The 12,326-nt window shown below is 36.0% G+C and overlaps 1 protein-coding gene across 4 annotated transcripts in view; it reads right to left on the bottom strand.

The window, feature by feature from the left end:
• Positions 1-12,326, bottom strand: part of RASA2 (RAS p21 protein activator 2) — a 129,114-nt gene that overhangs the window by 29,542 nt on the left and 87,246 nt on the right. For all 4 annotated transcript variants that reach the window (XM_054480198.2, XM_054480200.2, XM_054480199.2 and 1 more), the window contains exons 14-18: positions 12,052-12,175; positions 9,013-9,119; positions 5,677-5,760; positions 4,942-5,019; positions 41-114 (exon numbers count right to left, since the gene is read on the bottom strand). In XM_054480198.2, coding sequence (XP_054336173.1) covers positions 41-114; positions 4,942-5,019; positions 5,677-5,760; positions 9,013-9,119; positions 12,052-12,175 — 467 coding nt within the window. The remainder of the gene's footprint in view (positions 1-40; positions 115-4,941; positions 5,020-5,676; positions 5,761-9,012; positions 9,120-12,051; positions 12,176-12,326) is intronic.

The raw sequence follows: 12,326 nt of genomic DNA, 5'->3' as shown, positions 1-12,326 counted from the left end.
TACCGATATATAACTTCCATGTCTAATTTGATTACATTACCCTTCTTTCAGGTGCACAGGCTCACTCGTACCACTGGACTCTTTAGTTTCAGTAGATGAAATCTCATCCAAGAACTAAATGGGGAAATGGGCAAATATTACACTGTGTGATAAGGTACATTATAAAAAATTCAGTTTATCTTACATGTCATTGATTATAATGGGAAGTTCTTCATTATTAATGAATACACATAATAGTAATTTATAAAACAAAACACATATTTAATTAGAGAGGAAATCCCTAATTTACAAATGACAAGTATTATAAAAGTAATGTTTATTTATTTATTTATGTGGAGACAGAGGCTCACTCTGTTGCCCAGGCTGGAGTGCAGTGGTGCAATCTCGGCTCACTGCAACCTCCTCCTCCTGGGTTCAAGTGATTCTCATATCTCAGTTTCCCAAGCAGCTGGGATTACAGGCATGTGCCACCATGCCCAGCTAATTTTTTTGATTTTTAGTAGAGACAGGGTTACACTATGTTGGCCAGGCTGGTCTTGAACTCCTGGCCTCAAGTGATCTGCCTGACTCAGCCTACCGAAGTGCTGGGATTACAGGATTACAGGTGTGAGCCACCATGCCCAGCCTAAAACTTTGTTCTTAAGTTACTTAAAACCCAGAACATATTTCCTTGTAGGAATAATTCAATCCATAATTCCTTAACTGCAATTCTGAAATACATAACATTCTGAATACAAAGTTTTTAATCTTGTCTCTGATTTGAAGTACTCATTCAGGGGTATAACTTAACCTGAACTGGTGTAAGGCTATTTACACTCTGTACTTATATTACTTACTGTAAGTATTCATACACTGTGCTATAAGAATTAATGTATTTGATTGTGGGGTGCTACCCTAGGCTCCACTGGGAGGTGTTACATATAGTATATACTGATTACCGTTTGAAACTCTGAAAAACTGAATTCTGAAATACTTTTGGTCCCAATGATTTTACATATAAGATTGTGAACCTTTATTATAGGTTAAGGATCACCAAAGCATGGCTCAGAGGGCCACGTTTGACCTGTAGCCTGTTTTTGTAAGGCCCATAAGAATACAGGTTGAACACCCTTAATCTAAAAAATCCCAGATGTTCCAAAGCCCAAAACCTTTTGAGTGCCAACAGAATATTCAAAGGAAATGCTTGCTGGTGCATTCTGGATTTTGAATTTTGGATTTTCAGATTAGGGATGCTCAGTCAAAAAATATATATGGAGAGAGAGAGAATGAATAAAAGTATTTCAAAATTTGAAAAAAATCCAAAATCCAAAACACTTCTGGTCTCAACCATTTTGATAAAGGATACTCAACCTGTAACTATTACATTTCTAAATGTAACAATTAGGGTTACATTTAGGATTGTGAAAGGGTTGTGAAAACAAAGACTAAGTGGCAGAGACCTTATGTGATCAGCAAAGCCTAAAATATTTTCTCACTGTCCCTTTACAGAAAAGAGTTTGCCAACTTCTATTATATATAACTGACTTTAGCTCTGAGAGATGGTATTTCACAGTCATGACTGAAGTGTAAATGGATAATCTGGAAATCTAATCACCATTTATAAACTTTCCATCAAGAAAATTTATAGTATCCATCTTTACCAAGTCAGCTAGTGAAAAACATTTAACTTCATAAATATGCTACCTTGACTGGTCAAGGGCTTTTTAGTATTTGGCTGTCTCTTCATGGGAAAGGGAAATCAGCAGTTCAAGGAACAATTCCTTTTTCTTTTCTTTCTTTTTTTTTTTGTGATGGAGTTTTGTTCTGTTGCCCAGGCTGGAGTGCAATGGTGTGATCTCGGCTCATTTCAACCTCCACCTCTCAGGTTCAAGTGATTCTCCTGCCTCAGCCTCCCGAGTAACTGGGACTACAGGCACCTGCCACCATGCCCGGCTAATTTTTGTATTTTTAGTAGAGACAGGGTTTTACCATATTGGCCAGGCTGGTCTTGAACTCCTGATCTTGTGATCCGCCTGCCTCGGCCTCCCAAAGTGCTGGGATTACAGGCGTGAGCCACCGTGCCTGGCCGGAACAATTCTTTTCTTTTCTTTTTTTTTTTTTAAATCTACCATTACTTTGATTTTGAGGAACAATTCTTGTTCTTAAAGAAGAATCCTATTTTGCCCCCTAAATGAGCTATCCATTTATTTAGTTCATTAGGTGTATATTACAAACTCAGAAACTCAGAGAGGGTCTGCATTTCTTTGCTTTTTCCTTTATACTTTTCTATGTTGTTCTGCTTAGGACTTAAAAACAAACCACATTCCAATAAGGATAGTATTGAGGCTCCAGTGCCTATTCTAAAGTGGAATTTGTAGGCACAGCCATTTTCTCCTAAGACTGGCTGACAATTGCCCACCAGAGCTCAGACTTAAGGAGTTTTGAAATGGAATGTTTACTTCTGTTTGCTGGGAGAAAATATTGGTAAGTGAAAGAACAAGAACAAGAACAGAGTTCCTTTTGCATTATATGTGGGTAATGTGGGTACAAGTATCCAAGGGAACTGAAGAAGCGCCCTATCACAGCATCAATTCTCCCAGATGGACCATGCACTAATGGGGTCTGAGTTATGTGAATATTTTATTTCTTAATATATACCTGAAGTCACTGATTTGTTAGCAAATATTTATTATTTATAATAATTTATTTTTTTTTTTGAGACAGAGTTTTGCTCTTGTTGCCCAAGCTGGAGTGCAATGGCATGATCTCGGCTCACTGCAACCTCTACCTCCTGGGTTCAAGCGATTCTCCTGCCTCAGCCTCCCTAGTAGCTGGGATTACAGACATGTGCCACCAGGCCTGGCTAATTTTTTGTATTTTTAGTAGAAATGGGGTTTCACCATGTTAGCCAGGCTGGTCTCCAACTCCTGACCTCAGGTGATCCACCCGCTTTGGCCTCCCAAAGTGCTGGGATTACAGGCGTGAGCCACTGCACCCAGCCAATAATTTATTTATTATAATTCTTAAGGAACTATGGGGTAAATACAGAGATATAAAGTGAAAGAAAACCCAGTAATTAAGATGGACTATAGGCAGGGTGATTATAGGTCCCAGTTTGCTCAGGACCATCTCTATCAGGACCATTCCTATCATCCCAGAATAATCACCAATAGTATTTTTCACTCTTAAAAGTGTTCTGGTTTAGACATCAAATTATATGGTCACCTTGTTTATAGAACTATCCAGGTTATCCTTTCTAAACTCTGCAGGGAATAGCATATGATTCAGTTATACTCTATTTTCTTCTGCATCAATAGTAAATGTCACTAGTCAGAGTGCCAATATAAAATGAGAAATTGAGCTTCACAAGCTTTTACACTTTATAGCACTGCACATATCTTGTTGTAACTACTAAATAATAAAGGAAACTAGGATATTAGGGCAAAATACCCTATGTCAGCTTAGGGATCCAGAACCAAATCTGAGACAGAGGCACACTATGGCGATAGTCCATTAGAATGTGAGTGGGTGACTCAGAGCAGATCAGGAACAGACTGAACTCCTGGAACCCTTAAATCCTTTCTCCACTGACATTATCAACTCTAAACATTCTGATTATATCAGGGGAAAAAAAATCAGATGCTACCACAGCCTCAGTCAGAAAACATGGAAAAACAACCCTCAAACAAAAGACAGTACATCATAATCTTGCCAATAAAAGTCTGCCTACAGTGTCACAAATGTTTCAACAACGTCTGAAAAATAAAAGGGCAGCTTTTTCTTTGCCTATTCTTTTGAAAGACTTTCTCCTCAAAAGCCTTCAATGGTTGCCTAAAAAAATTTTGGTTAAACAGGCACTATTCCAGATGAAAAATATTCCAATGGACTTTAATTTTTTAAATCATCATGTTTCACTAAGTCTCTATAAGAATCCTAAGTATAAAAAAAGGCTCAAACATGTATCTCAACAAAATAAATACTCTGGCAACCAACTGCTAGTTGTGCTACAGAAATTGAATGAAGTCTTTAATATCTGGCTTTGCTAATTTGGATTCATTAAGTTAAGACTGTGATACATAAAATACAGTACTTTCTTCAGGCCCAGTTTACATGTAATTCATTTCTTTCCTTATTTTTTAATTCTTAACTTCTAGACTATATGGGATAGAGTACTTCAAAGGTAACTTTTCTTTATAAATTTTCAGCATTTTACAATAATGCTATATTTTGTTTAGATGATTCAAGACTAAAGACTCAAGAAATTAAAGATCCTTTCAAAACATTCTCAACTTCTAAGTACAGTGATTTTTGTAGGCTGCAGGCCTTATGTTAGGATATTATATACTACAGGCTTTTGCACATGTATAGTAACTTTCCTCAGGTTACTACCATAAATTTATATTGTTCATTAAATGTTCAATAATGTATATATTTTTTACTATGGCAATTAAGTGCCCACTCTACATCAGGCAGCATACAAAGCCTTTACCCCCAGAGACCAGAGGTTCTCAACCAGAGATAATTCTGTCCCTCAAGGAACATTTGGCAATACCTGGAGGCATGTTTGGCTGTCAAAACAGAGGCATACTTCTTGCATCTAAGGGGTAGAGGCCAGGGATGCTGCTAAATATCCTGAAACGCACAAGCCAGCCCCTCAGAATCAAGAATTATCTGGTCCCAAATGCCAATAGTGTCACTCTGAGAAATCCTAACCCTAGACAGCCGTAATTTGTGTTTCTAATGCACTGGCAAAAGCAGTTGTTGTTAAACTTATTTAGGTATTTTCAAAGCTGAAAAACATAGCTTTGTGGAAGAAGAAAAAAGAAAAAGGAAGCCTTTTTGATGAACAGTTTAAACATTATTATTTAAACTGGGGATTGATAATAATAATATATATAAAATGTTATTTCCCCTATGTTATATGAAATAAATATTAACAATTCCAGAATAAAACCATCATACCTTTTTAACTGCTATAATATATCCTTCTTCTTGAAACATTTTGAAAAATTCACACATGAATGTCTCTTTGAAACTTGACTAAGAAAAAACAAACACAGGGTTTATATGTGTTAAATAGAGAATTAAGAATAGAATGGATTGTATTTTTAAGCGGAGGATTAAGGCCTAAAAGGACTCAATTATATATTTTCAGAGAGTTCAGGGCTTGGAGTGGAAGACTTCTTTCAAAGCTGTCATGTGATTATGGCCCAAGCAGGCAGACAGACTGTCCTGTACCTCCTTACTAGGTAGGCTCTCTTGTCTTATTTAGCAGTTTTCATGAAACTGTCTTTTTTTTTTTTTTTTTTTTTTTAATGTTCTCATTAAACTTTTTTTCTTTTTTAAATTTCTAGAGACAGGGTCTTGCTATGTTGCTCGGACTGGAGTGCAGTGGCTATTCATAGGTGCCATCATTGTGCACTACAGCCTTGAACTCCTGGCCTCAAGTCATCTTCCTGCTTCAGCTTCCTGGGATTAAAGACACAAGTCACCATGCCCAGCTTCTGAAACTGTCCTCTTTAACAGGTGACTAAGAGAGTATCTACTTAAAAGACAGCTATTTGTGTGTGTGTGTGTGTGTGTGTGTGTGTGTATGTTTTGTTTTTAATTTGGAAGAAGGTAAGTCAAGGATAAGGGATCATAGGATGTAACAACATTTAGAAGTGTAAAAACAAAATAAAAGATGTAAGGACTTACCTTGCTTTTGGACAGACTCCCCCAGCTTCCCAAAGTTTGTATAGTTTTTGAGATGAGAGTTAATGTTCTAATTGTCTGTGCATCCTAAAAAATGTAAAAAAGACCAAAACTACTAAGTTTTCAAGAAAATAATTTGTATAAAAAAGTAGAATAGAGTAAATGAACTACATTGCTGTAAAACAATGACTCAAAAACGTTCAAACCACACACAGTTAAAATCTAGCTAAGGCTGGGTACAACTTACCGGCCTAAGGAATTAAGAGACTAAAGAAGCCATATATAATTAACAATTCTTCCCAAAGTAATTATTAAAGATGTGGTGCTCTTAAAAGTCATATATATATACACACATATATATATATACGTATATATATATTTTTTTCTGAGATGGAGTCTCGCTCTGTTGCCCAGGCTGGAGTGTAGTGGCGTAACCTCAGCTCACTGTAACCTCCACCTTCTGGGTTCAAGCGATTCTCCTGTCTCAGTCTCCTAAGTAGCTGGGATTACAGGTGCCTGTCACCACGCCTGGCTAATTTTTGTATTTTTAGCAGAAACAGAGTTTTGCCATGTTGGCCAGGCTGGTCTTGAACTCCTGACCTCGGGTGATCTGCCCGCCTTGGCCTCCTGAAGTGCTGGGATTACAGGCATGAGCCTTTTGGCACCAACCAAAAGCCATAATTTTATCAATATTGTATATAAGTTGTTTTGTACAGTATGGCACCTTGGATTATCTGACAAATTATAGTCACTTCTGTAACAGTCACTTCTACTTTACTACCTTATAACTTAAAATGGCAGTTTTAAGGTGTTCCAAATTTTCTGTGCTCAGCTCACCTCTAAACATATTCAATACTTTAAATGGCTTTTGCAATTAACTCTTTTCACCATGGAAGCAAAGACCTAAATTCAGCTTAGGAAATGTGAAGTCACCTAGTTATTTTTGGATCTTACCAGAGGGTGATTATTTGGGTCTATTATCCAAGAGGTTTTTCAGGCCTGTCTATCTGAAAGAAGTAATATATAGTAGTATATAAAATTGACTAAACGGTGTTCCCTCAAGAATCTTTGATCCTTCATTTTTTTTTAATTGAGATATAATTTACATATGACAAAATGAATAGGTCTTAAATGAATACCCTACTGAATTTTCACCAATCCATACATTTGTGTAAGTTTCTATCAAAACACAGACCATTTTTATTTGTTTTAAGGATTCAAGTAAACAGTATCTTGCATCTAAAGACATATCCAGAAAAATTTAGATACAGAAAAGCTTTAGTTTGATTTTTGGCTCACATTCCTTAATATTTTGGTATCCCCCCCACCCCCACATTGAAAATAGGCAATGAATGTGAAGGGGAAGAGATGACCAAAATATAAGGTAATCTGGAAAGGAAGGAATATCTGAAATATGATCCTTATAATATACTTATAAAATAGATACACACCTAAATTAAGGCTATTCAGAAAACATTTTAGCTGTAACATCTGGGATTTCATTACATCTATAAAAGGTCCCTACAATTCTCTGTCTTTGAAGAAAATAATATTCTTAAAGATGTCCTGGCACCTGCACTCATGTTTCCTGCAGCACTATTTACAATAGCAAAGTCATAGAACCAACCTAAGTATCCACCAACATCTGTTACAGGAATACACAAATTCAAGTATGAATACAAGGCAGACTCACAAGTTCAGAAGTAGGTGTTCTGTTTATGTCCAGAATGTTGCTACCACGCTTTCACTGCCTCAGAGTTCTATGCAGCTTTAGTAACAAAGCCACAGAATGGACAGCCCTGTGAACAAAAGGACACTGGCCCACTCTCTGCTGGGGCTGCTCACAGACCATTTATCCTTTGGCAAGAAAGGGCGTGGTGCTGCCACTGCAACATGGTTCTATTCAGTTCTCACAAGGTTAAGTGAGTGTCAGTGTCATGTAGCCGTTGAGAGAAGAAATGGGTATTCAGAACCTGGTTTAACTCTAAAACTCAAGTGTTTTCCCTACACTATTGAGCAACTCCTCTTGGCTGTGAGTTTCCTAAGGGCAAAGAGTATCTTATTCATCACTGTATCTCCAGTACTGAGCACGGAATGATACATTATAGGTACCTGAACATCTGTCTAAGAGGTTGGAAGGGATAGGATTAAGCTCACAGATGATAAAGACTGACTGAATTTGAATCCCAGTTAAACCCAGTTCAAATTGAGTAAGATCAAATCATAATTTGTCAGTTGTGTGAGCTTGGAAAAGTTACTGTATTGTGATTTCCTTATCTGCACATGTGGATGATAATAGAATTTACCTTACGGGTTGCTAGGAGGCCCAAACAAGTTAAAACATAAAGTAGTTAGAACAAGGCCTAGTACAAAGCACTAAATAAATGTGGACTATTATTATTATTTGTTATACAAATCAGCAACTAAGAGCAATTAGATAAGATTATAAAGTATTTGGAACATAAAAGATTAAAGAATCAGCCAAATTACACGATATAAGAAGGAATCAGAAGTATAGCAAAAAAAAAAGAATTTTAAAAATTAAGAAATAAACATGTAAATCTATGCAGTGGAGATTTAGATTTTTGGTAATTAAATAGGACTCCAGAACAAAGATTGTATGCTTAAAAAATTTTTAAATCTCATATGTTTACAGTATTACCTCACGTAAATAAAAAGTAAAAATACTGATATATTTAACAAGTTATATTCCAATAAAAGTTCCTACGCCTTTCACTATACTGCATTCTTGGTTTCTTTTTCTGTTTTTACCGTTAATGCTTGTCCAGTTCACCTGCCACTTAATATTTTTTAATTATATGCTGTCAGTTTCATTGCTACTGAAATCTTCTATCTTAGATGCTGTTTCTAAATTAAATGGAATTTCTCTTGTAGCCTTCTTTCTTAGAGAAGAGCCTCTTCAAATTTCTGTGAAATTTAAAAATATCTGCAAAATTAACCTATTTTAATAAATCAGGAAAGCAGATTTTGTTTAAATAAAAAACCTATCAAAATGAAACCTGTAACTAATGAAAAAAAATCTTATGGAAATTTACAACCACACACAGTAGCAGATGAAAAAATATAATAAATCCCCTTTGTACTCATCACCAAGCTTCAATAATTAACAACATTTTATTACTCTTGTAGAACATCTTTTAACAACAAAAAATAGGATTATTAGCCTCACTTGAAAGACTGAAATGGCCAAGAAAAATGCTGAGTAAATTTAAGTATCAGTTATAAGAAAATACAGCCCAGTGAAATTGGTTTATCTTTTCTTCATTTTAATAAAAATTTAAAAAATGGAATAAAGCTTTCAGAAGAACAAACACTTACTGGATGATGAGGTCGCAAATGAAAAGTATGAGGTGATACTACGGCTACAGCAAAGAAACGAAGAAATACAAAGCTGCTCACTGCAGAATACTGAACATGAGGGTCATCTGCAGGAAAAAAAAATGGTGAAATGTCATGCACAAAAACACTTAATTAAAAAACAAAGATGATAAATTAAAAAATATAGAAAAGACATGTAAACTAGGAGAGCAACATAATTTGTCTAGTAAGAACTGAGTTGATGAAATGATAGTGATATTTATGACTCAATTAAAAGAAAACCCCTATGATTAAAAAAATCCAAAAGAAGTAAGAAATAATATGAAAAAAGACAAAGCTGTTAGGTTTTCAGAAATATTTTAATTTGAAAAATACCTCTTTCTTCACCTGCAAGAAGAGACTGCTAAAATTACAACAGAAATAAAAGTAGTATCTAGCACTACCTAGTGGTAACACTGAATCCCTTAAGAGTATGATACAAGGCTACTTTCAGTTTTAGGTTCTTGTTTCAATTTCCCCCCCCAAAAATATTAATAATATCAAAAGTTATGCAACAAAAACAATTAGGCAGAAATGTTTACTTTAAAAAGCTATCAACAGTCCATAAACAAAAATGCAGACGAACTGAAGACTACTGGTGGCTTTGATCATTCACCTACAACTTTCGTTTCAGACTGGAGTCAACACTTTACCCAACAATCAGACAGATGGTGGTGAAGCAGATGGTGAGGGAAAGAATCTTTAGGTTTGGTTCGAGTTTTAACTCTTCTAAGTCATTCAGTAGGTAACCATTAACAAGTCGTTTGTCATTTTTTAGTAATATCTGCCTTCTACCTGCTGTCTGCCCTGCCCTTCTACCTCTCCTTCCCCCATTCTTCTAGCGTAGTAAGAACAACAAAAACGAGAGAATATGAAACACTTATGGCAACAAAACTGTCACTACTATAGTCTACTGAGGATATGATAACCATATTAATAGTCAAGTCAACAAAAAACATAACTAAAGAGATACATCTGCATGTATATAAAAACATAAAGTGTTGGCCGGGCGCGGTGGCCCACGCCTGTAATTCCAGCACTTTGGGAGGCCGAGGCGGGCGGATCATCTGAGGTCAGGAGTTTGAGACCAGCCTGACCAACATGGAGAAACCCCGTCTCTACTAAAAATACAAAATTAGCCAGGCGTGGAGGCACATGTCTGTAATCCCAGCAACTTGGGAGGCTAGAAACCTGGGAGGCAGAGCTGCAGTGAGCTGAGATTGTGCCATTGCACTCCAGCCTGGGCAACAAGAGTGAAACTCAGTCTCAAAAACAAAAACAAAAACAAAACCCAAAAAAATTCCATAAAGTGTTTAAGTTCATTTATATAAACAAGAATTAAATTGCTAAAACAGATTTAAGGCCAAGATCACCAGTTAGTATAGAGTATAGTGAATGGCAGCATGTGGTTTGGAGCAGACTAGGCCCAGGTTTGAGGTCCTGCTTGCCTGTTGGCCACGCCATAGACCTTGGTAAAGCTACTCAGCTTCTCTAAACCTTAGTTTCTCACCTAATGGGAGTAGTACCTACCTCATGTGGTTTTGTGAAGATGAGAATAGGAGACAATGGAGGCTAACATGCTAACACTGTGTGTGTTACTAAGTAGTCAATGTGGTTATCATGATTTAACTATTTAAAAATATAATTTCAATGAGCATTTCACCTTTCCGTGTGCCTCTGGCTCCCCTTATTTTTGTTATGAAGATTAGATTTAGTTACTTATTTGCAACTATAATTAGCAAAGACATTTAGATCTGAATTTATCTACATGTTAGACAACTCAGCCCCACTAATTTAGTAATGCATCAATTTAGTAGAAGGGCAGTTAACTGCACACATGTGTGTACAGGGTGAGCACACACTTAAAAGAACATAAAACTGCAAAATCTCTTCAGATGGTTACAGAAATAAACTTACAGTTTTGCACAGCTGGTTAAGACTGATAATTTAAGTACCTGCCTAATTTTACCCTCCTACCCACCACCTCCCATTATAGACAGATCTGAAAAGCTACCTGTAGTAAGTTTATCTACTTATCAGAAATATATTAAAATGTGAATAATTCTAAATATTAGCAGCGACAGTAACACTTAATTTTATGAAAAGTTTCTAAGCAAAACCTTGACATAGCTACTTTTTCAAAATTAAAATATGCCAGTTACTGATATATGTATCTTAAAACTCTATGTATGTTACAACAGAAAGGTTTCTAATGTCTAAGACCATTTCTGTAAAAACCGCTCACCACCAAAACCTTATTAGCATTCTCATACTGTCAAATCTAGTCAATTTTATGGAACTAAAGATTCTCACTATCTGAATGCATGCAGCTGGAAAAGATGGTATAAATAACAAAGGTATTTTTAACTCTCATAAGCATCTGGTGTAAGTGCTTACTTATATAATGTTATAGTTCTAAATTTTTGCCTTTCTTTAATGGTGATTTTGATTTGCTCTTTGTATAAAGTTGCATTATACTGAAATAAAATGGAATATGTATTTTGAGATTTCAAGAAAAATCAGATTTCTTATGAGAAAGCTAGAATCATTTTGAAAAACTAAAGAAGGTTGTACTTAAAAACCTTAGGCTGGGCATGGTGGGTCACGCCTGTAATCCCAGCAACTTTGGGAGGCCGAGGCGGGCGGATCATGAGGTCAGGAGATCGAGACTATCCTGGCTAACATGGTGAAACTAAAAATACAAAAAATTAGTCGGGCATGGTGGTGGGCGCCTGTAGTCCCAGCTACTCGGGAGGCTGAGGCAGGAGAATGGCATGAACCTGGGAGACGGAGGTTGCAGTGAGCCAAGACAGTGCCACTGCACTCCAGCCAGGGTGACAGAGCAAGACTCCGTCTCAAAAAAAAAAATAAATAAATAAAATATAAATAAATAAATAAATAAATACCTTAAATATCTCACACAAACCAAACATGTAATTAATATCTACAAAAAAGTCAAAGAAAAAGAAATGGCATGTTTTAGTAAAACAAGGCACTTACTAGGAAATCTCTGAGTAGCCATCTGCCTTAGAGAATAAAAGATATCACACATTACAGTGGGGCAGCTCATACTTGATTTTACAATTGTATTGAATAACTTGTCTACGTAGTAGCGCAGATTCTCCTGCAGGATTTAAAAAGGTAAACGTTAAGATTTTGATGTTCACACATCTTCAATAGCCTTCATGAAAGAAAAATGTAAGAAAATGAGGTTTATTAGACAGTCACTATCTAATATTTTTTAAAGCACTGTTACCCTTTTCCAAACTCACTCA

The sequence above is a fragment of the Pongo pygmaeus genome, chromosome 2, assembly GCF_028885625.2.
Source record: "Pongo pygmaeus isolate AG05252 chromosome 2, NHGRI_mPonPyg2-v2.0_pri, whole genome shotgun sequence".
Taxonomy (NCBI): domain Eukaryota; kingdom Metazoa; phylum Chordata; class Mammalia; order Primates; family Hominidae; genus Pongo; species Pongo pygmaeus.
Note: the sequence above shows the minus strand (reverse complement) of the source record. Positions and strands in the feature narration are given on the sequence as shown.